This window comes from Dama dama, chromosome X, assembly GCF_033118175.1.
Source record: "Dama dama isolate Ldn47 chromosome X, ASM3311817v1, whole genome shotgun sequence".
Taxonomy (NCBI): Eukaryota; Metazoa; Chordata; class Mammalia; order Artiodactyla; family Cervidae; genus Dama; species Dama dama.
The window spans coordinates 5,346,109-5,368,197 of NC_083714.1; the positions used below are offsets into that span (position 1 = coordinate 5,346,109).

Sequence of the window (22,089 nt, forward strand, 5' to 3'; positions counted from 1 at the left end):
TACTCTGACCACCATTTATAGAGAATATCACTTTCCATCCTAAAATGGCCCATTCCAAAATAGGAAAGTGTTTTATACTATGATTATTTACCTTGGACATTAATGAGAAGGTTTCATGACATTTTTTTTTTCCAATCAGACTGCTTTTTATATAATTTCACGCACACTCTTTCAATGTGGTTTCACTGAGTATGAAACTTTCCAAAAGTTCCTGTTATTATTAATAAGTGAGGCTATTTAATGGCATTGTGGGTAGCACTGAACATTTTTTACAATTTAATTGCCTTGTTTTTGCTTTAAAACTTTTCTAGTATCTCTAGCAGTACAGGCCAAAGGCCCAGAAGATGGCTAGAGAAACCAGGGTTTCACACCTTTAAGAGGTTTTGTGTTTTAAGGGACCATTAAAACCTGTAGAATTCTTTTTGTGTGTGTTTATTCTAATGATTTTTCCATTTTTTTGTGTGTGAAAATACCTATTTACTAGTTTTATCATTTTAGTAGCTTTTAAAACAAAGAATGGTTTTATATAAGATAAATTGATGGCTCACAGAGAAAAATTCCAGAATGTAAAGTATTACAAACATGATTTTATTATTTTTTAATTTATTTATTTTAATTGGAGGCTAATTACTTCACAATATTGTATGCCAAAACATGACTTTCAGTTCAAAAAAGAAACAATGTCTTTAGGTCCTATGCCTTTTCAGATGACTATATGAGTATAAGTCATAATAGCACATTGAAAATCAGAATGCAAATAGCCCAAGTGAATGTTTAGCAACAGAGGATTCTCTCAGCTGTTTATTAAGTGCAATCCAAAATCTAAAGCAGCTGAGACAGGTGCTTATTTCATTCCTGTTATTAGTAATTAGTGATGAAATTTAATGGTGTTTGTAAGTAGCTCTCGAGCATTTGCCCTATTAAATAGGGTTTAAATATAAGGGGCCATTAAAATGTAGTTTTTAAGCCTAACAGACTTGGACAAACAGGTATTTTGAATAATCAACACCTCTGGAGCATATGCCAAGTCTAAATGGCAAAATTGCTCCATTTATTGTGGGCACAGAGGTGACCTTGTAACTGCTGAATACACTGCATTTATGGAGATTGAACGGTATCCAGATGGTAGATAACTATTCTGTTTACTAAACTGTGGATACCTGATACTCCTGTCATTGTTTTGCCATGACATAACTATGTTTTTAGTCTCCTATATTCACAAAAATTGCCATTATCAAAGCAATTGTCTGTTGACAGACAGCTATCAAGTGAATGAATATTTCATCATCCCACACCTTTCCTATGAATTAAACAGACATTTATAAAAAAAATAAAATAAAATGGCCCATTCATATATTTTTTTAAATCTGGGAAGTTTTACTATCTTGGCATATAATAACAGTCAGAAAAATACACTGCAGGTCAGGGTCCCCAACATCCATGGTTCTTTAAAGTAATAAAGAAGATATGAATCAAATACTATATTCCGAGAAATATCTTACCAGCTGTGCAGCCAAGACACTTGAGAACTCACTATTCATGGCATATGGGAGTGCTGTTTGTGCTCTTGAACCATATGTAGTCTGGAACCTCTTCTTTATCTCATTCAGAAAATTAAAGGCTCGTGAACGCTCAAAATCCTGAGGAGATGAATACAGAGTTAACACTAAACAAAAATGATATGGATGATTAACAACAACCATAAGAACAGCTAATATTTACTGAGCAATGATTCTATGAGGAGGAACTGACCTCATTTTACAGATAAAGAAACAAAGGCTCTGAAAAGAAACTAACTTGCTAAAAGTGAAACTAGTAAATGAAAGAGCTGAGTTGAATCCAAATGTTAAATTACTGCCAACTAAGATAACAGTACCTAGGTTACCGTCTTAAGAGAAGGAATTGGGTTTTACCCCATCCATATCTTTCACAGGATCTATTAGAAAGCCCAGCACAAGAAGATGCTTGAGAAATCCATAGTAATAGTACAGTCTTTCACACACAAAGATAACACTATTGACATAAATTTTTAATTAACTTTTTTCAATAGTGGTGGTATATTTGAAAAGATCAAGGAATGTATTCTTGTCTAGTTCCAGTCAAAAAGTGTGTGTGTAACCTATACACAAAAGTACAATTATAGATTAAGAAATGTAAGACTCAACTCTGACCATCCCAAATTCAGTGCTATTTCTCACCTACTCCCAGAACTCAAATCAGTCATTTCAGATATAACTGGATTTTTAAAATAATTTTAGAAGATACTGTGAAACCAGGGAATATAAGTCATTGTGATAATCACTGTGGTTGACACACATCTCCATTTCACCTAAGATGAGTAGTCTGAGCCAAAAGTTCTTAAAGTTGGGTCAATGGTCCAAATTCAAGGGGCCAATGTACTTGGATTAAAAAAAATTCTCATCATTATTTTCACCAATCTTTAACTCAAATTTCAACTGTGAATGTAGTAACAAAATAGAGTAGTATTAAACAGTACCTGGGACTCTGTCACCAAGAGAAGTCTTTTTTGCATATATCATCAGTTACAGACATCTCTCAAAATATCATTAATACTTATCACCACATCAAAACTATGTTTATTAAACCCATGACTATATCTTGTTATTAGTGAATTCATAAAGAAGTATATATTACTAAATCAATATTTATACTATTTTGAATACTGTGAAAATGAAAGTCACTCAGTTGTGTTCGACTCTTTGCGACCCCATGGACTGTAGCCTGCCAGGCTCCTCTGTCCATGAAATTCACCAGGCCAGAATACTGGAGTGAGTAGCTGTTCCCTTCTCCAGGGGATCTTCTCAACTCAGAAATGAAACCCAGGTCTCCTGCATTGCAGGCAGATTCTTTATCAACTGAGCCACCAGGGAAGCCCTGAATACTGAATTTGATTATAACTGTTATTACCAGGTTGGTGCAAAAGTAATTTTGATTTTGCATTGTTGAACTTTGCCATTTGATTTTGAAATACATTTTTAAATACATGTGGTCATGTTATATATCATTTTAATGAGCATTTCTTGCTTTATGATTTTTGCTAATTAATTATTACTTGCTAACTATATGTATTTTAGACTATGGAAATGATATTAGGCAAAAAGCAAATCTGAGTGATTTTCTTATTTGAGTTCAATATGGATCATAGCTGCAGAGACAACTCACAACATCAACAACGTGTTTGGCCTAGGAACTTCTAACAAATGTACAGTGCAGTGGTAGTTCAAGAAGTTTTCCAAAGAAATCAAGTCTTGACAATAAGAACCACAGTGGCTGGCCATCAGAAGTGGACAATAACTAACTGAGAGCATTATCAAAGCTGATCCTCTTACCACTACATGAGAAGTTACCCAAGAACTCAATGTTGATCATTCTATGGTCATTTGGCAATTGAAGGAAATTGGTAACATGAAAAAGTTTGATAAGTGGTTGCGTACTGTGGTTGTTGTTCAGTCACTCAGTTGTGTCCGACTATTTGCAACCCCATGGACTGCAGCACGTCAGGCTTCCCTGTCCTTCACCATCTACCAGAGCTTGCTCAAAATCATGTCCATTGAGTCAGTGATGCCATACAACCATCTTGTCCTCTGTCATCCCCTTCTCCTTCTGCCTTCGATACTTTCCAGCATCAGGGTCTTTTCTAATGAGTTGGCTCTTTGCATTAGGTGGCCAAAGTATTGGAGCTTCAGCATCAGTCCTTCCAATGAATAGTCAGAGGTGATTTCCTTTAGGATTGACTGGTTTGATCTCCTTGCAGTCCAAGGGACTGTCAACAGTCTTCTCCAACATCACAGTTCAAAAGCATCAGTTCTTCAATGCTCGACCCTCTTTATGGTCCAACTCTCACATCCATACATGACTACTGGAAAAACCATAGCTTTGACTATATGAACCTTTGTTGGCAAAGTAATGTCTCTGCTTTTTAATGTCTAGGTTGGTCACACTTTCTCTTCCAAGGAGCAAGGTCCTTTTAATTTCATGGCTGCTGTCACCATCTGCAGCAATTTTGGAGCCCAAGAAAATAAAGTCTCACTCTTTTCATTGTTTCCCCATCTATTTGCCATGATGTAATGGGAACAGATGCCATGATCTTTGTTTTTTCAATGTTGAGTTTTAAGTCAGCTTTTTCACTCTCCTCTTTCACCTTCATCAAGAGGTTCTTTAGTTCTTCTTCACTTTCTGCCATAAGGGTGGTGTCATCTGCATATCTGAGGTTATTGATATTTATCCCAGCAATCTTGATTCCAGCTATTCTTCATCCAGTCTGGCATTTTGCATGATGTACACTGCATGCAATTAAATAAACAGGGTGATGATATACAGCCTTGACATACTCCTTTCCCAATTTGAAACCAGTCTGTTGTCCCATGTCCTGTTCTAAGTGTTGCTTCTTGACCTGCGTACAGGTTTTGCAGGAGGCAATTAAGGTGGTTTGGTAGTCCTATCTCTTTAAGAATTTTCCACAGTTTGTTGTGATTCACAGAGTCAAAGGCTTTAGAGTAGTCCATGAAGCAGAAGTTGATGTGTTTTTTTTTTTTAATTTTCTTGCTTTTTCTATGATCCAACAGATGTTGGCAATTTGATCTCTCTCTGGTTCCTCTGCCTTTTTTAACTCCAACTTGAACATCTGGAAGTTCACAGTTCATGTACTGTATAAGTCTGACTTGGAGAATTTTGAGCATTACTTTGCTACATGTGTAATGAGTGCAACTGGGCAGTAGTTTGAACATTCTTTGGCACTGCCCTTCTTTGGAACTGGAATGAAAACTGATCTTTTCCAGTCCTGTGGCCACTGCTGAGCTTTTTAAATTTGCTGGCATATTGAATGCAGCACTTTAAAAGCATCATCTTTCAGGATTTGAAATAGCTAAGCTGGAATTCCATCACCTACACTATCTTTGCTCATAGTGATGTTTCCTAAGGCCCACTTGACTTTGCCCTCCAAGATGTATGGCTCTAGGTGAGTGATCACACCATCGTGGTTATCTGGGTCATGAAGATCTTTTTGTATAGTTCTTCTGTGTACTCTTGCCACCTCTTCTTAGTATCTTCTGCTTCTGTTAGGTGCCTACTGTTACTGTCCTTATTGTGTTCATCTTTGTGTGAAATGGTCCCTTGGTATCTCTAATTTTCTTGAAGAAATCTCTAGCCTTTCCCATTGTATTGTTTCCTTTTATTTCTTTGCATTGTTCACTTCGAAGTCTTTATCTCTTGTTGCTATTCTTTGGAACTCTGCATCCAGATGGGTATATCTTTCCTTTTCTCCTTTGCCTTTTGCCTCTCTTCTTTTCTCAGTTATTTGTAAGGCCTCCTCAGACAACCTTTTTGCCTTCTGAGCTGACCACAAATCAAAAAAAAAAAATCATCATTTTGAAGTGTTATCTTCTCTTATTCTACACAACAACAACAAACCACTTCTTGGTTGGATTGTGATGTGTGACAAAAACTGGATTTTACACAACAACCAGCTCAGTGGTTGAACTGAGATGAAGCTCCAAAGCACTTCCCAATGCCAAACTTGCACCAAGGAAAAAAAAAAGGTATTAGTCACTGTTTGGTTGTCTGCTGCCCATCTGATCCACTACAGCTTTCTGAACCTTGGCAAAACCATTAACATCTGAGAAGTGTGCTCAGCAAATTAAGGAGATGCACTGAAAATTGCAATGCCTGCAGCCGGCATCAATCAACAAAAAGGGCCCACTTCTCTGCAACAATGCCCGGCCAGTCACATAAACAATGCTTCAAAAGTTTAATGAATTAGGCTATGAAGTTTTGCCTCATCTGCCATATTCACTTACCTCTTGCAAACTGACTACCACTTCTTCAAGCATTTCAACAACTTTTTGCAGGGAAAATGCTTCCACGACCAGCAGCACACAGAAAAAGCTTTCTAAGAGTTCATCAAATACTGAAGCATGGATTTTTTTGCTACAAGAATAATCAAGCTTATTTCTCATTGGCAAAAATGTGTTGACTGCAATGGTTCTTATTTTGATTAATAAAGATGTGTTTGAGCCTAGTTATAATGATTTAAATCTCAGGGTCCAAAACTACTATTACTTTTGCAGCAACCTAATAAAATCATGCATTCAAAAAATTCTGGGAGAGATCCACAAACAGCAAAGAGGTCTGTGATACAATAAACGTTAAGAACCATGACCTATGGCAATCATGACAATTCCATGCCTCTTGTATGTGATCAATTTAAAAATAAGTACATAACCTAGTACTAGCCAATAAGGCATGAAAAGTCCACTTTGAAAGTGGGAGAAGAGAAAGGTGTGCCTCTGGGGAGTTTCCTCATTCCTGTGGGAAGAGACTTGGGAAGACATAGCCCCTCTTTTTGGGACACAAATAAATAAGCACATAGCTCTTTGAAACCATAAGGGAAATGTGTCCAAGAATAAGTCGACACTAGGATTGCAGAGAGGAGAGAGGACCTTGATGACATTATTAAGGTATTGAGCATTTTGCATCAAGCTACGAATACTCAAAAAACAACCTATCAATGTAAACTATGGGTTTACAAAGTTGATTATAATGTGTTGTGATTTTATTTTCCCAAAGTCCACATACATTAAAAAATTCACTAACTACTGATTAAAGGAATGAAATAACCTATTTACTATTTCAGATAAATTTTGAGAGGGTCTGATACTGAAGAATCATAATAATGAACACCAATTCTCACTACACAATAAATCAAGTGTAGAAGTTATAATAAAAGGTTCAGTTAAAACTCTACAAAACCAAACTGATTGGTGTATACCCAGATATCAACTTTTTTCTGTGATTTGCTGCTCTATATGACAAATGCAAAGCATAAAAAACAATTCTGAGCTACAGAAAGTTATATTTGCATCAACTTTACCCACCACAGATACATATAATTAAGAACTAACTCTACTAATATTACACACAGTTAAAGAGCAACATGTCCTCAAATTACTTACATCATCAGTGATACAAAGATATACAATCCTGTCTTGGCAGATGTAATGAAACAGATAACTGTAGAATAAAAGATATAAAACTTACTGTGGTTATGAGCAATATCTCTTTCACTTCTATCTTCTATCTATGTATAAGAAATTTTAGAACTGCCAACATGACCATATTATTTACAAATACTGTCTATTTTCCCTCTCCCCTATAGTCAAACTTGATAGAAATAAATAAGAAATTAAAACAAGGTCTCTATCTTATCTAAGTAGTGCAACATCATGCACATTATCCATAAAAATAATATCTAAGAAAGCACACTTGGACTGTTTTTGCTCTGCTGCATGGCATGCCAGATCTTAGTTCCCTGACCAGGGATTGAACCCAGGCCCTAGCAGGGAAAGCACTGAGTCCTAACCACTGTACTGCTAGGGAAGTCTCAGATTCTTAAGGTTTGAACAAAAGATGACATCTGAAGGACACATAATTAAGATAAACACCCAAATGGGCCACACAGAGCAAACATTTTTTTCTACCAGATATTCAACAATAACATATATTTGGCATCAACTAGGAGCCAGTTACTGGGCTAGGTGCTGAGGATACAAATAAGCAAAATCATCAGTCCCTGCCTTCAGAGAGTGAAAGTGCAGGCAATTGTGGAACTGCATAGTAAAGACAATGATAAAGAGTTAGAGGGGAGGGGAAGAGTTAAAGGCAGTACATGGTGCTATGGGGATATAGAAGAGACACCTATATCTATATAGAGGCGTTTGGCAAAGTGTAACTGGAGGACATCCCGGAGCACATGTCTGAGCTGAACCTGAAGACTAAGTAAGAGATGGCAAGAAGAAGAACAAGTGAAGAGAGTTCTGGAATGAGAGACCAACAAGCTTAAGGGCTTTGAGGTAAAACAGCACATAATGGGTTTGAAAGTAAAATTAATTAACATGGCTAAAATATAGAATGTACAGAACAAAAATAAATGGCTTCCACAAAGGAGGCTGTAAGTAAGCAAATACTTTCAAATCTTGTATAAGGTTTTCAAGTCTCACTATATCTATATAATCCTAAGAACAATGATCAAGCATCAGACGGTTTTAGCAAGGGGACAGTGTGATCAGAACTGCCACAGAAAAGGATGCTTTGGCTAGAGTATGAGAGCTGACCAAAAGGAGGAGCAGACAGGAGACTACTGAAGTAGAACATTGAAGGAAACAAACTAAAGTACTATGGGCAACAAAGAAGGAGGAACAGAGAAAAGAACTTGAGGACTGGCTACTGGGGCTGAGGCAGAGGGATAACTCGATTTTGCTTCCCAGATTTCTGCCCTGGTCAAGTAGATAGACAAGAGTAGCTGATGAACTGTATCATTAATGTTCACGTAGAGGTTTGATGCGAATTATAAGGAAATATTGGAACTCAAATGTCTTCCTCCACCACTCTGAAACTGTTCACATCAACTCCACCAATGATTTCCACACTCCACATCCAGTGGCTCTCTCTGATACATTTGATACTGCTGACCACTTCCTCTAGAAACTGCTCTCTCTTCACTAGATTTCTTGACACCAGGCTTGCCTGGTTTATATGGTAATCTCTTTCCCTCTCTGTTGATGCTTTCCAGCATCCTCAGCCCCCTGCTTTTCTCACAAAGACTCCTTGGAGGGTGGCACCCACTTTCATGTTTTGCTGTCAATACCTGTTTTCAGCTAATACAATTACACTGATTTCCAAAACTAAATTTGACCTATCTCCTGAGCTCAAGGCTTGAATATGCTACTGTTGGCTAGACATATCTAACTAGACATACCATAGACAAACTCAGCAGGTGCAAAAATGAAAGTCGTCATTTCCCCCACAAAATTTGTTTCTGCTAAACCACACATTTTGCCTTTTCATACTGTTCATGGGGTTCTCAAGGACTTTGGAAGTTCTTTGAAAGGATGGATGCTGAAGCTGAAGCTCCAATACTTTGGCCACCTGATGCAAAGAACCAACTCATTGGAAAAGACCCTGATGCTGGGAAAGATTGAAGGCAGAAGGAGAAGAGGACGATATAGGATGAGATGGTTGGATGGCATCACCGACTCAATGGACATGAGTTTGAGCAGGCCCCGGGAGCTGGTGATAAAACACGGAAGCCTGGTGTGCTGCAGTCCATGGGGTCGCAAAGAGTTGGACACGACTGAGCAACTGAACTGACTGAACTGAAACCACACTTAGAATTGATGCTTTAGAACTGTGGTACTGGAGAAGACTCTTGAGAGTTCCTTGGATAGCAAGGAGATCAAACCAGCTAATCTTAAAAGAAATCAATCCTGAATACTCATTGAAAGGACTGATGCTAAAGATGAAGCTCCAATACATAGGCCACCTGATGCGAACAGCTGACTCATTGGAAAAGATTCTGATGCGAGGAAAAATTGAAGGCAGAAGAAGAGGTCGACAGAGGGTGAGATGGTTGGATGACATCACTGATTCAACGGATGTGAACTTGGGCAAACTCCAGGAGATGATGAGTGACAGGGAACCTGGCATGCTGCAGTCTGCTGGGTCACAAAGAGTCGGACACAACTTGGTGACTGAACAACAACAACAAAACCACACTTGGCAGTACCTTGGTGCAAAGACCATAGGAGGTAATGACGTATAGTTGTTGCCATCAAGGAGCCTATAGTCAGAGGACAGAGACAAAAAATGAAGACTGCAATTATAACACAGTGTCAGAAGTGCTATAATGGATAAACACAGGATATGATGGAGACACATAAAAATGGGGCACCTGGCACAGTCTTGGAGTTTTCAGAGGTTTATAGAAGAGGAAACATAAGCTCAGGAAGACTAACTCAAATTTTGAAAAAGTAACAGCTATTGCAGAGGATAGAAAGAGAGAACGAACCCAGAATTGATATGCACATAGCTAAGTATGGCTGAAGAACAAAACTGAGGGCTCAAGTAATGAGAGATGAGGCCAGAAGAGGCAGATTTTGAGAAATTTTTCAAGTTGTGTTAAGACACTTTACCCTGAGTACCTGCTGAAGGAAGGGACATTATTAGAATCACCCTTTTAGAAGGATTAAAGTGAAAATTAGAAAGTATTTCATTTGGGACCTGTAAAATGAGCAAAAATGTACCAGGGGGCCTAGGAGGGGAAGGACATTCCAAGGTGCAAAATAAAGAAAAAAAAAATATACCAAAGCTTAAAATAACATAGATAGGTCTGGGAATGACAAAGATATCTATAGAGACAAAGATAGAAAAGTCAGAAATAGACAAAATAATGAAGGCTTAGTTTGGGTTTTAAGCAAGAAAGTATCATCTTAGGAATGTTGAATACAGATTTAAGGAGGGACAAACTAGAAGCAGAAAAACCAGTTGTGGTTTAGTCACTCAGTCATGTCCAACTCTTTGCAACCCCATGGACTGCAGCCTGCCAGGCTCCTCTGTCCATAGAATTCTCCAGGCAAGAATACTGCAGTAGGTTGCCATTCCCTTCTCCAGGGGATCTTCCTGACCCAGGGATCAAACCCGTGTCTCCTGTGCTGCAGGTGATCTGCATTGCAGGTGGATTCCTTACCGACTGAGCCACAAGGGAAGCCAAAAAAAAACAGTTAGGAGGAGGTCATTAGGAATGAGAAACAATGAAAGCCTGAACAAATACTATGATGAATGTGGAGAGAGGAGACTGAAATACCTCTTGTAGCAGAATGGCAAAGATTTGGTGAAGAAGTCAAATGTGATTCTGAAGTTTTAAGGTCAGCCAGCTAAATGACTGGTGATGCTATTAATGAAAGAAAGAAATAGCAAGAAGGTCAGATTTCAGGAAGAAATGATTTTCATACAGTAAAATGGAACTTTTTCTTTTGGTATATAGTAATAACACTGGAAAAGACCCTGATGCTGGGAAAGATTGAAGGTGGGAGGAGAAGGGGATGACAGAGGATGAGATGGTTGGATGGCATCACCAACTCGATGGACAAGAGTTTGAGTAAGCTCCGGGTGTTGGTGATGGACAGGGAAGCCTGGCGTGCTGCAGTTCATGGGGTCACAAAGAGTCGGAAATGACTGAGTGAACTGAACTGACTAAAATAAAAGATATCTTTGATTGGGATGACAGAACATGATTATAGGAAAGAAACCAAGGTAGAAGCTTAAAAAGAAAGAAACAACTCAGTGATGGATACTTACTCCAAATGAGACCAGGTAGGACTGGGTAAGGGTGCAGGTAGAAAGACATAGCAGATGAGTAACACTGCTTTCTTGCAGTATAACCACATTTTCACTGGATTACATAGTCTATCTTCCCTTAGAGTTAGATATGGCTATGTGATAAGTTCTGCCTGATAAAATGTGAGTAGAAGGTATATACCCTGCTTCCCAGTCTTGCCTCTAAAAAAATGACACATGCTTTCCTTGAGCATTTTCCTGGGAACTGACTAGAAACATGATTGTTAAGCCCAGCAAATTTTTTAAGAAACCCTAAAGCCATACTCACAAGCAACTGGGGTCATTTAACCCCCAGGAAACTTCTCAGACCCTAAACTACACCAGCAAGTAGTAGACTATAGAACCTGTACAGTTCCCAAAGATGACAAACTCACTAATACCCATTTTGGACGTGGCCACCGAGGATAATGTACCAGGAAGAGTCTCCAGGAGAACAAAGGGAGAAAAGATGAAGAAATTCTTCCAGCAAAGCAGAACCACTCCTGGGTCAGAACAGGAGTCTCTGAAATTGCTGTGGGGTAGTTATTTGAATCCTGCTGGGAAGCAGTGACATCTACATGTCAATAGGCCACAGGAGTCACCCCTGGGTATGATGGAGAGGACTGTATCATCCAGATTGTCTGGACCTGGAGTTGGACAAAGTGATAAGATAAATTTTGGGGGCCACTTCCTGCAGAGAGGAAGTGTGTTCTTTCGGAAGAAGAGTACATCCAAATATTTTGGAGGCCCAGAACAGTAGACTGGGAGATTGTGAGCTGTCTCCTGATACCCTATAACTTCTTCCAGAGTAATTGAGTTTTAGCTGAGCACATGGCTACATAGCTACAAATGACAAATTCTAGTCTCCATTTCCAGCTAGGTCAGCTACATAATGATGTAGTGAACAATACTATCAGCCACTTCTGGACTGTACCTTAAAAAATACCAGAACTGAAGAAGCTGCCTTGGCCAGAATTGGAAGGCACTAATTAAAACTGGCAGAGCCACTCCAACAGTCCCGAAGTCCTCATCTCTGGGTTATCTCATAAATTAACATGGTCTTTTAGGATCTCTCTGTTGCAGTAGCTTACACTAAATCCTAAATGATACAAGGAGTTAGTTCTGGAAACCAGCAAGGACCTCCTCCTGAGATAGGGTCTAAAGAAATTAGGATGAGTTAGGTAGCAAAAGATTTTTTAAGTATTAAGGAGGAAGGCTGAGGCAATATTTATGATTACTAAGATTTCCCACCTATGCCCCCTTCAATTCATTCTCCAACCAGCCACAACAGTGATCTTTCTAAAGCAAAATCTTACCATGTCATACCCCAGCTGGAAATGTTCAATGCCTTCCCATTGCCCATTGTGTAATGTACAACCCCTTAACATGGCCTATGAGGCCCTATAGGACTTCTCTTCTGTCAATCTCTCTAGCTTTATTTTCATGATGTTGGGCACCAGTCACAGACAATCACCCAAAGTTCGCTAAATATGCACTATGAGCTCATGTCTCCATACTTTTCTACCAGCTGTTCCTTCTACCTGGAATACCACCCCCCTACCCACTACCTACTACTCTCTACTATAATTATCTATGAATTTGACCACCTACTTCATTAAACTATAACCTCCTTTAAACAACAAGGACAAATACTGAGTAATTTCTTGTATCTCCAGCACCACCAAAGTGTCTGGTGACAGTCAAGTGCTCAGTAAATATTTACAGAAAGAATGAACAAATAATTATTATTTATCATAACTATATCAAGTTTTACATACCCTAGAGCTCTATAGCAGAGTCACTTTTACATCTAACATTTCCATATTGTTCTTTAAAATACGAGTATCACTTAGGTGACAGAATAAAATAATTTTTAGTTAAATTTAAAATTAATAGAACCAGACATTTTCTAAGCTGGTAAAGATTATTGTTCTGTCAGCTTATTCAAATTATCTACTGAGAAGCTTGCTTTTCTAGTTTTCTACTGTTCTGAGTATAATAATATAATTCACTTCTTTTACCCACTACCCACACAGAGCAGAACTCACTTGCCGTGTGAGTACGTTAGTTTGTTATTTTCAGAAGGTATCTTGGCCAGAATCTGCTCTGTCACCTCCAGGAAGTTGCCTCCACACCAAGCATGTTTGGCAAGGATAGTGGTTCCCCTGGCAACGACAGCAAAAAGAATGGCCATGGCTTCAATCTATCAAAAAAAAAAAAAAGACACATAAGACTTAGAATATTTCTTTGACATAATCTTTCAAAAGTAACTTACTATCATTTACCAACATCCATCTGGAGACAATATTGAACAGACTTAACAAGGTCACAGTCTTGTACAAGCCTAAAACACACTGATGTGCATTCAAATATAGAGACAAATCAAATGGATACACATATATACTTTTATGTATATGTGTGTATATACACAATGCAATGCACATGATACATATATATACACACAATTACATTGATAGATAGGCTGCATTTGCAAATTATACAGCACAGATATCACCCCCTGAAAAGCAATGACTATAGATGGCAAAGGGACAGAAAGATATCTTCATCCTTTAATGAAGTGATCTCATCTTGAAAATTTTATCCTAGGGAAATAGTTCAATAAAAGTTAGAATCTAGATTCACAAATACATGTATTATCAACAATAATATCCCATATTATTAAGTACTTACTATATACCAGGCACAATTTTAAGCACTTTACATTTATTAACTCATTTAATCCTTACATCAATTAAATTAATACCCTATTATGACACTTACAGTAAAATGAGGAAACTTAAGGATAGATGACTTAGATAATTTATCCAGAATTACAGAACTAAAATTACAGTGGCAAAAGCTGTGATTTAAACTGAGGAAATATGATTCTAGAACCCACAATTTTATCTATATACTGTATACTGCCTCTACTATGAAGGCATTAAACATCACAGAAACAAAGTGAAAATAACCCAAATCTTCCACAAGAGAGGAATGGTTCTATAAATTATTGTAAGATCTTTTATAAACAAAATATTTCAAAAAAAATACAGCATGAGTTTAACACTATAGTAATACCTCGGAGATAATGAAGATTCAGTTCTAGACTACCACAATAAAGCAAATATAACAATAAAACAAGTAATATGAACGTTCTGCTTTCCCAATGTATACAGAAGATATGTTTATAATATGCTGTAGTCTACTAAGTGTCCAATAGCATTATATCTAAAAAAATAATATACATGTCTTAAATAAAAATACTTAATTGTTAAAAAATGCTAACCATCATGTGAGCCTTCAGCAAGTCATAGTAGTAACATCAGAGATGACTGATCACAGATCACCATAACAAATAAAATGAAAAAGTTTGAAATATTGTTAAGAATTATTAAAATGTTACACAGAAACATGAAATGTGCAAAATATCATTGGAAAAGTGATGCTGACAGACCTGTTCAATGCAGAGTTGCTACAAACCTTTGATTTGTTTAAAAAAAAAAAAGGCAATATCCATGAAGCACAATATAGCATACTTCAATAAAAAGAGGTCTGCCCATATTTTCCTCACGTTTATGAATTTATACTATCTTTCCCCATACAACAGTCAGGTTTCTCTTATTTAATGCCATAAACTTATAAAAGGGATGAACAAATGTCTTCCTATTCTTCAACTAACTCTTCAACCTAATGCTATTTGTTAACATGTTCCATTTCATCCAATAAGCCAGAGTCATCCTGGGTGGCAGAGTGAGAATCCCTTATTAAAACTTCAAATCCCTGGTATAATCTGAAATTCTGATTCAAGTAGGCCTGAGGTAGGGCCCTGAACTATACATTTAAGCCAACCCAGTCTAGATGCAGGTGATTCACAGGACCACATTTTGTGAAACACAGCAATTATATTGAGGTGAGGGAATCCACTGATTCCCTCTTGGAATGTCCTTGGTAAGAAGGACACTATACAGAAGTGCTCATCTGTCTCTTGAGCTGAACTCCTCTTGAGGTCTCTTCATTTCACTCTCTATATGAAAGTGTTTCCAGGGTTGTGTTCTCAGCCATCTTCTTCCTGGGTTTCTCCAAACACATATGTAGTAGCATGTCTTAATTTCCAAATGACTCGCTCATACATTATATCCCTTGATTCTAAAAGCCTCAACTGGTGGAGGAATAGGAGGGGGAAACCACTTTCTCCCCCACAAATTCATCAAAAGATCATTTGAATGCTGAGCAACTTCCACAAAACAACTTCTGAACGCTGGCAGAGGACACCAAGCACCCAGAAAGGCAGTCCATTCTCTATGAAAGGAGGTAGGACAAAATATAATAGAAAAAAAGAGAGACAAGAGTCAGGGATGGAGACCCATCCCGGGGAGGGAGTCGTGAAGGAGGAGAAGTTTCCAAACACCAGGAAACCCTCTCACTGGCGGGTCTGTGGGGAGTTTGGAATCTCAGAGGGCAACATAACCAGGAGAAAGAAAAAGAAAACCCACAGAATACAAGCCTAACTGCAACTGCCAGTGGAAGAAGTAGCCCAGATGCTCGCGTCTGCCAGCAGCGAGGAGGTGCTGAACAGGGAGGTGCGGGCAGCATTGCTTAGGGTAAGGACAGGGCCTGAATGCCCTGAGGGCAATCTGAGGGAGCTAAGGTGAGATAGCAACCCAAACCATGGGATAGCCAGAGAGAGGAAAAAAGAGAGAGAGAGAACTTCCCCACAAAAAGCTCTAACCTAATGCACAGCCTGGCCAGCCCACAGAACAAAGGACTGAATGATCACCAAAAGAGAGCTGGCTGGCTGCGGACCAGCCCCTCACCCTCCAGAGGCAGAGAGGCAGGAGTGCAACAGCCATAGCCTGAAGGCGAGGGGCCATCTCAGTCCCAGAGACGGCATCCTCCACCAAACTGTGAGCAGGCTCCCAGTTGCTAACCACATCTTCCTGGGATCCTGGACAGTTGACATCTCCCAGGAGGGTCACAGCCTAACATCAACCCCCCAGAGGAGACACACGGCACACCTGAGATGGTGCTCTCACGGTGCACCCGGGAAACCAAGGCACCAGGACCAGGGAGGAGATTAAGATGAACAGCCCACATGGGACAGTGCGCTCACTAAGAACCTGGTCACCTGAGCTGCTTGGACCTGGGAAGGGCACAAAACGCAGGGCCTGCTTTGGACAGTTTCCCTGCAGAGCAACCTGGAGCCTGAGCAGTGTAGACTGGGAAAGCACAGGCCATCGCAAGCTGGGGCAAACCCAGTGTGGTACATACACTGCGAGCACTCCCCACACACACCAGTGATATCTGTTTGCCATGTTCCTCCCTCCCCACAACACAACTGAACAAGTGAGCCTAAATAACTGACCACCTTCACCTCCTTCTGTCAGGGCGGAAATTAGACACTGAAGAGACTTACAGACAAACAGAAGATGCCAAAATAAAGAAAGAACAGGGAGCCACTCTAAAAGTTACAGGTGCAACAGATTAAAACCCTGTAGTTAGCACTGACTAAGCATTGGAAGGGGCCTATAGACCTTGAGAAGAAATATAAGCTGGGACAAGGAACTATCTGAAACTGAATTGACCCCACACTGCCCTCAGCAGCTCCAGACAAATTCCTAGATATATTTTACTATTAACATGTTTTAACTTTTTAAAAATCTTTTATTTTTAAATTCTTTATTACTCCCTTAATTTTCATTTTTATAATCTACCATTACCTTGCAAAAAAATACTCTATTTTTAAAGCAAATTCCACATATATATTTTTTTATAATTTTTGTGCTTTTGTTTAGTATTTTTAATATTGTTTTTTGAGAGTCTAACCTCTACTCTAGATTTTTAATCCTTGCTTTTTGTTATTTGTTATCAATTTTGTACCTTTAACAATCTAATCTTCCATACCCGTTTTTACTTAGGGGTGTGATTACTGGCTTGATTCCTCTCTCCCCTTTAGACTCGCCTTTTTCTCCCACAGGTCACCTCTATCTCTTCCCTCCCCCTTCTCTTCTCTACCTAAATCTGTGAATCTCTTTGGGTATTCCAGGCTGTGGAGAGCACATGGGGAATTGATTACTGGCTAGATTGCCCTCTCCTCTTTTGACTCCCTCCATTCTCCTCCTGGTCACTTCTGTCTCCCTCATCCCTCTTCTCTTCTCCATGCAACTCCGTGAATCTCTCTGGGTGTCCCCCACTGTGGAGAATCTTTTCACCATTAACCTAGATGTTTTATCATCAGTGCTGTGTGGATGGAGAAGTCTTGAGGCTACTGTAAGAATAAGACTGAAAGCCAGGGGCAGGAGGCTTAAATCCAAAACTTGAGAACACCAGAGAACTCCTGACTTCAGGGAACATTAATCGACAAGAGCTCATCCAAAAGCCGCCATACCTACACTGAAACCAAGCTCCACCCAAGAGCCAACAAATTCCAGAGTAAGACATACCGCACTGATTCTCCAGCAATGCAGGAACATAACCCTAAGCATTAATATACAGGGGGCAAAAAGTCACACCAAACCCATAGACACCTCGAAACTCACTACTGGACACTTCATTGCAGTCCAGAGAGAAGAAATCCAGCTCCACCCACCAGAACACAGATGCAAACTTCCCTAACCAGGAAACCTTGACAAGCCACTAGTCCAACCCCACCCACAGGGAGGAACCTCCACAATAAAAAGGAACCACAAACTTCCAGCCTACTGAAAGGCCACCCCAAACACAGCAATCTAAACAAAATGAAAAGGCAGAGAGGAATAGTCAGCAGGTAAAGAAACATGATAAATGCCCACCAAACCAAACAAAAGAGAAGGAGACAGGGAATCTACCTGAAAAAGAATTCAGAATAATAACAGTAAAGATGACCCAAAATCTTCAAAACAAAATGGAGTTAAAGACAAATACACTAGAGACAAGGATTGAGAAGATGCAAGAAATGTTTAACAAGGACCTAGCAGATATAAAAGAGAGTCAATCAATAATGAATAATGAAAACTGAGGTCAAAAGCACCTGGAGGGAACCAACAGTAGAATAACTGAGGCAGAGGATAGAATAAGTGAGGTGGAAGATAGAATGGTGGAATTAAATGAAGCATAGAGGAAAAAAGGAATAAGAATTAAAAGAAATGAGGACAACCTCAGAGACCTCTGGGACAATGTTAAACGCCCCAACGTTCAAATCACAGAAGTCCCAGAAGAAGAAGACAAAAAGAAAAGCCATGAGAAAATACTTGAGGAGATAATAGTTGAAAACGTCCATAAAATGGGGAAGGAAATAGCCACCCAAGTCCAAGAAACCCAGAGGGTCCCAAATAGGATAAACCCAAGGCAAAACACCCCAAGACACATATTAATCAAATTAACAAAAATCAAACACAAAGAACACAAATTAAAAGCAGCAAGGGAAAAGCAACAAATAACACACAAGGGGATCCCCATAAGGATAACAGCTGATCTTTCGATGGAAACTCTTCAAGCCAGAAGGGAATGGCAGGATATACTTAAAGTGATGAAAGAGAAAAACCTACAACCCAGATTACTATACCCAGCAAGGATCTCATTCAAATATGAAGGAGAAATCAAAGCTTTACAGACAAGCAAAAGCTGAGAGAATTCAGCACCACCAAACCAGCTCTTCAACAAATGTTAAAGGATCTTCTATAGACAGGAAACAAAGAAAAGGTTTATAAACTCAAACCCAAAACAACAAAGTAAACGGCAAAGGGATTCTACTTATCAATAATTACCCTAAATGTAAATGGGTTGAATGCCCCAACCAAAAGACAAAGACTGACTGAATGGATACAAAAACAAGACCCCTATATATGCTGTCTACAAGAGACCCACTTCAAAACAAGGGACACATACAGACTGAAAGTGAAGGGCTGAAAAAAGATATTTCACACAAAGGGAGACCAAAAGAAAGCAGGTGTAGCAATACTCATATCAAATAAAATAGACTGTGAAATAAAGATCATGTAAAGAGACAAAGAAGGACACTACATAATGATAAAGGATCAAACCAAGAAGAAGATATAACAATTATAAATATATAGGCACCCAACATAGGAGCACTGCAATATGTAAGGCAAATGCTAACAAGTGTGAAAGGGGAAATCAACAGTAATACAATAATAGTCAGAGACTTTAATACCCCACTCACACCTATAGATAGATCAACTAAACAGAAAATTAGCAAGGAAACACAAACTTTAAACGATCCATTGGACCACTTAGACCTAATTGATATCTATAGGACACTTCACCCCAAAACAATGCATTTCACCTTTTTCTCAAGTGCACACGGAACATTCTCCAGGACAGATCACATCCTGGGCCATAAATCTAGCCTTGGTAAATTCAAAAAAATTGAAATCATTTCAAGCATCTTTTCTGATCACAATGTGGTAAGATTAGATGTCAACTACAGAAAAAAAAAACTGTTAAAAATACAAACATATGGAGGCTAAACAACATGCTTCTGAATAACCAACAAATCACAGAAGAAATCAAAAAAGAAATCAAAATATGCATAGAAACAAACAAAAATGAAAACACAACAACCCAAAACCTAAGGGACTCAGTAAAAGCAGTGTTAAGGGGAAGGTTCTTAGCAATACAAGCTTACCTTAAGAAAGAAGAGAAAAATCAAATAAACAACCTAACTTTATACCTAAAGCAACTAGAAAAAGAAGAAATGAGAACCCCAGGGCTAGTAGAAGGAAAGAAATCATAAAAATTAGGGCAGAATACTGTATTGGTGTTTTTCGTTCTGGCTTACTTCACTCTGTATAATGGGCTCCAGTTTCATCCACCTCATTAGAACGGATTCAAATGAATTCTTTTTAATGGCTGAGTAATATTCCATTGTGTATATGTACCACAGCTTTCTTATCCATTCGTCTGCTGATGGGTATCTAGGTTGCTTCCATGTCCTGGCTATTATAAACAGTGCTGCGATCAACATTGGGGTACACATGTCTATTTCAGATCTGGTTTCCTCGGTGTGTATGCCCAGGAGTGGGATTGCTGGGTCATATGGCAGTTCTTTTTCCAGTTTTTTAAGGAATCTCCACACTGTTCTCCATAGTGGCTGTACTAGTTTGCATTCCCACCAACAGTGTAAGAGGGTTCCCTTTTCTCCACATCCTCTCTAGCATTTATTGCTTGTAGACTTTCAGATAGCAGCCATTCTGACTGGCGTGTAATGGTACCTCATTGAGGCTTTTTTTTTTGCTTTTTTTTTTTTTGTTTTTTTTTTTTTTTCTCACTGAGGTTTTGATTGGACTCCATGGGAGAAAGTGAGGGTGGGATGATCTGAGAGAATAGTATTGAAACATGTATATTATCAAGTGTGAAACAGATCGCCAGTCCAGATTGGATGCATGAGACAAGTGCTCAGGGCTGGTGCACTGGGATGACCCAGAGGGATGGGATGGGGAGGGAGGTGGGAGGGGGGTTCAGGATGGGGAACACATGTAAATCCATGGCTGATTCATGTCAATGTATGGCAAAAACCACTACAATATTGTAAAGTAATTAGCCTCCAACTAGTAAAAATAAAGGAAAAAACAAAACCAACAAAAAAAATTAGGGCAGAAATAAATAAAAAAGAAACAAAGGATAATATAGCAAAAATCAACAAAACTAAAAGCTAGTTCTTTGAAAGGATAAATAAAATAGACAAGCCATTAGCCAGACTCATCAAGAAAAAAAGGGAGACAAATCAAATCAACAAAATTAGAAATGAAAATGGAGAAATCACAACAGACAACACAGAAATACAAAGGATCATAAGAGACTACTATTACCAACTATATGACAATAAGATAGACAACTTGGAAGAAATGGACAAATTCTTAGAAAGTATAACCTTCCAAAATTGAACCAGGAAGAAATAGAAAATCTTAACAGACCCATCACTAGCACAGAAAACAAAACTGGAATCAAAAATCTTCCAACAAAGAAAAGCCTGGGACCAGAAAGCTTCACAGCTGAATTCTACCAAAAATTTAGAGAAGAGCTAACACCTATCCTACTCAAACTCTTCCAGAAAACTGCAGAGGAAGGTAAACTTCCAAACTCATTCTGAGGCCACCATCACCCTAATACCAAAACCAGACAAAGATGCCACAAAAAAAGAAAACTACATGCCAATATCACTGATGAACATACATGCAAAAATCCTCAACAAAATTCTAGCAAACAGAATCATACAGAAACAACATATTAAAAAGATCATACATCATGACCAAGTGGGCTTTATCCAGCGATGCAAGGATTCTTCAGTATTCACAAATCAATCAATGTGATACACCACATTAACAAATTGAAAGATAAAAACCATATGATTATCTCAATAGATGCAGAGAAAGCCTTTGACAAAATTCAACATCCATTTAGGACAAAAACCCTCCAGAAACCAGGCACAGAAGGAATATACATCAACATAATAAAAACCATATATGATAAACCCACAGCAAACATTATCCTCAATGGTAAAAAAATGAAAGCATTTCCCATAAAGTCAGGAACAAGACAAGGGTGCCCACTCTCACCACTACTATTCAACATAATTTTGGAAGTTTTACCCACAGCAATCTGAGAAGAAAGAGAAATAAAAGGAGTCCAGATTGTAAAAGAAGAAGTAAAACTCTCACTGTTTGCAGATGACATGATCCTCTACATAGAAAACCCTAAAGACACCACCAGAAAATTACTAGAGCTAACTAATGAATATAGTAAAGTTGCAGGATATACAATTAACACACAGAAATCCCTTGCATTCCTATATACTAACAATGAAAAAACAGAAAGAGAAATTAAGGAAAAATTCCATTCACCACTGGGACAAAAAGAATACTTAGGAATAAATCTACATAAAGAAACCAAAGGCCTATATATAGAAAACTATAAAACACTGAT

General features: G+C 38.5%; 1 protein-coding gene across 3 annotated transcripts in view; it reads right to left on the reverse strand.

The window, feature by feature from the left end:
- Positions 1 to 22,089, reverse strand: part of VAMP7 (vesicle associated membrane protein 7) — an 81,380-nt gene that overhangs the window by 51,255 nt on the left and 8,036 nt on the right. For all 3 annotated transcript variants that reach the window (XM_061137908.1, XM_061137907.1, XM_061137906.1), the window contains exons 2-4: positions 13,218 to 13,372; positions 6,972 to 7,029; positions 1,503 to 1,640 (exon numbers count right to left, since the gene is read on the reverse strand). In XM_061137908.1, coding sequence (XP_060993891.1) covers positions 1,503 to 1,640; positions 6,972 to 7,029; positions 13,218 to 13,363 — 342 coding nt within the window. In that variant the 5' untranslated portion in view covers positions 13,364 to 13,372. The remainder of the gene's footprint in view (positions 1 to 1,502; positions 1,641 to 6,971; positions 7,030 to 13,217; positions 13,373 to 22,089) is intronic.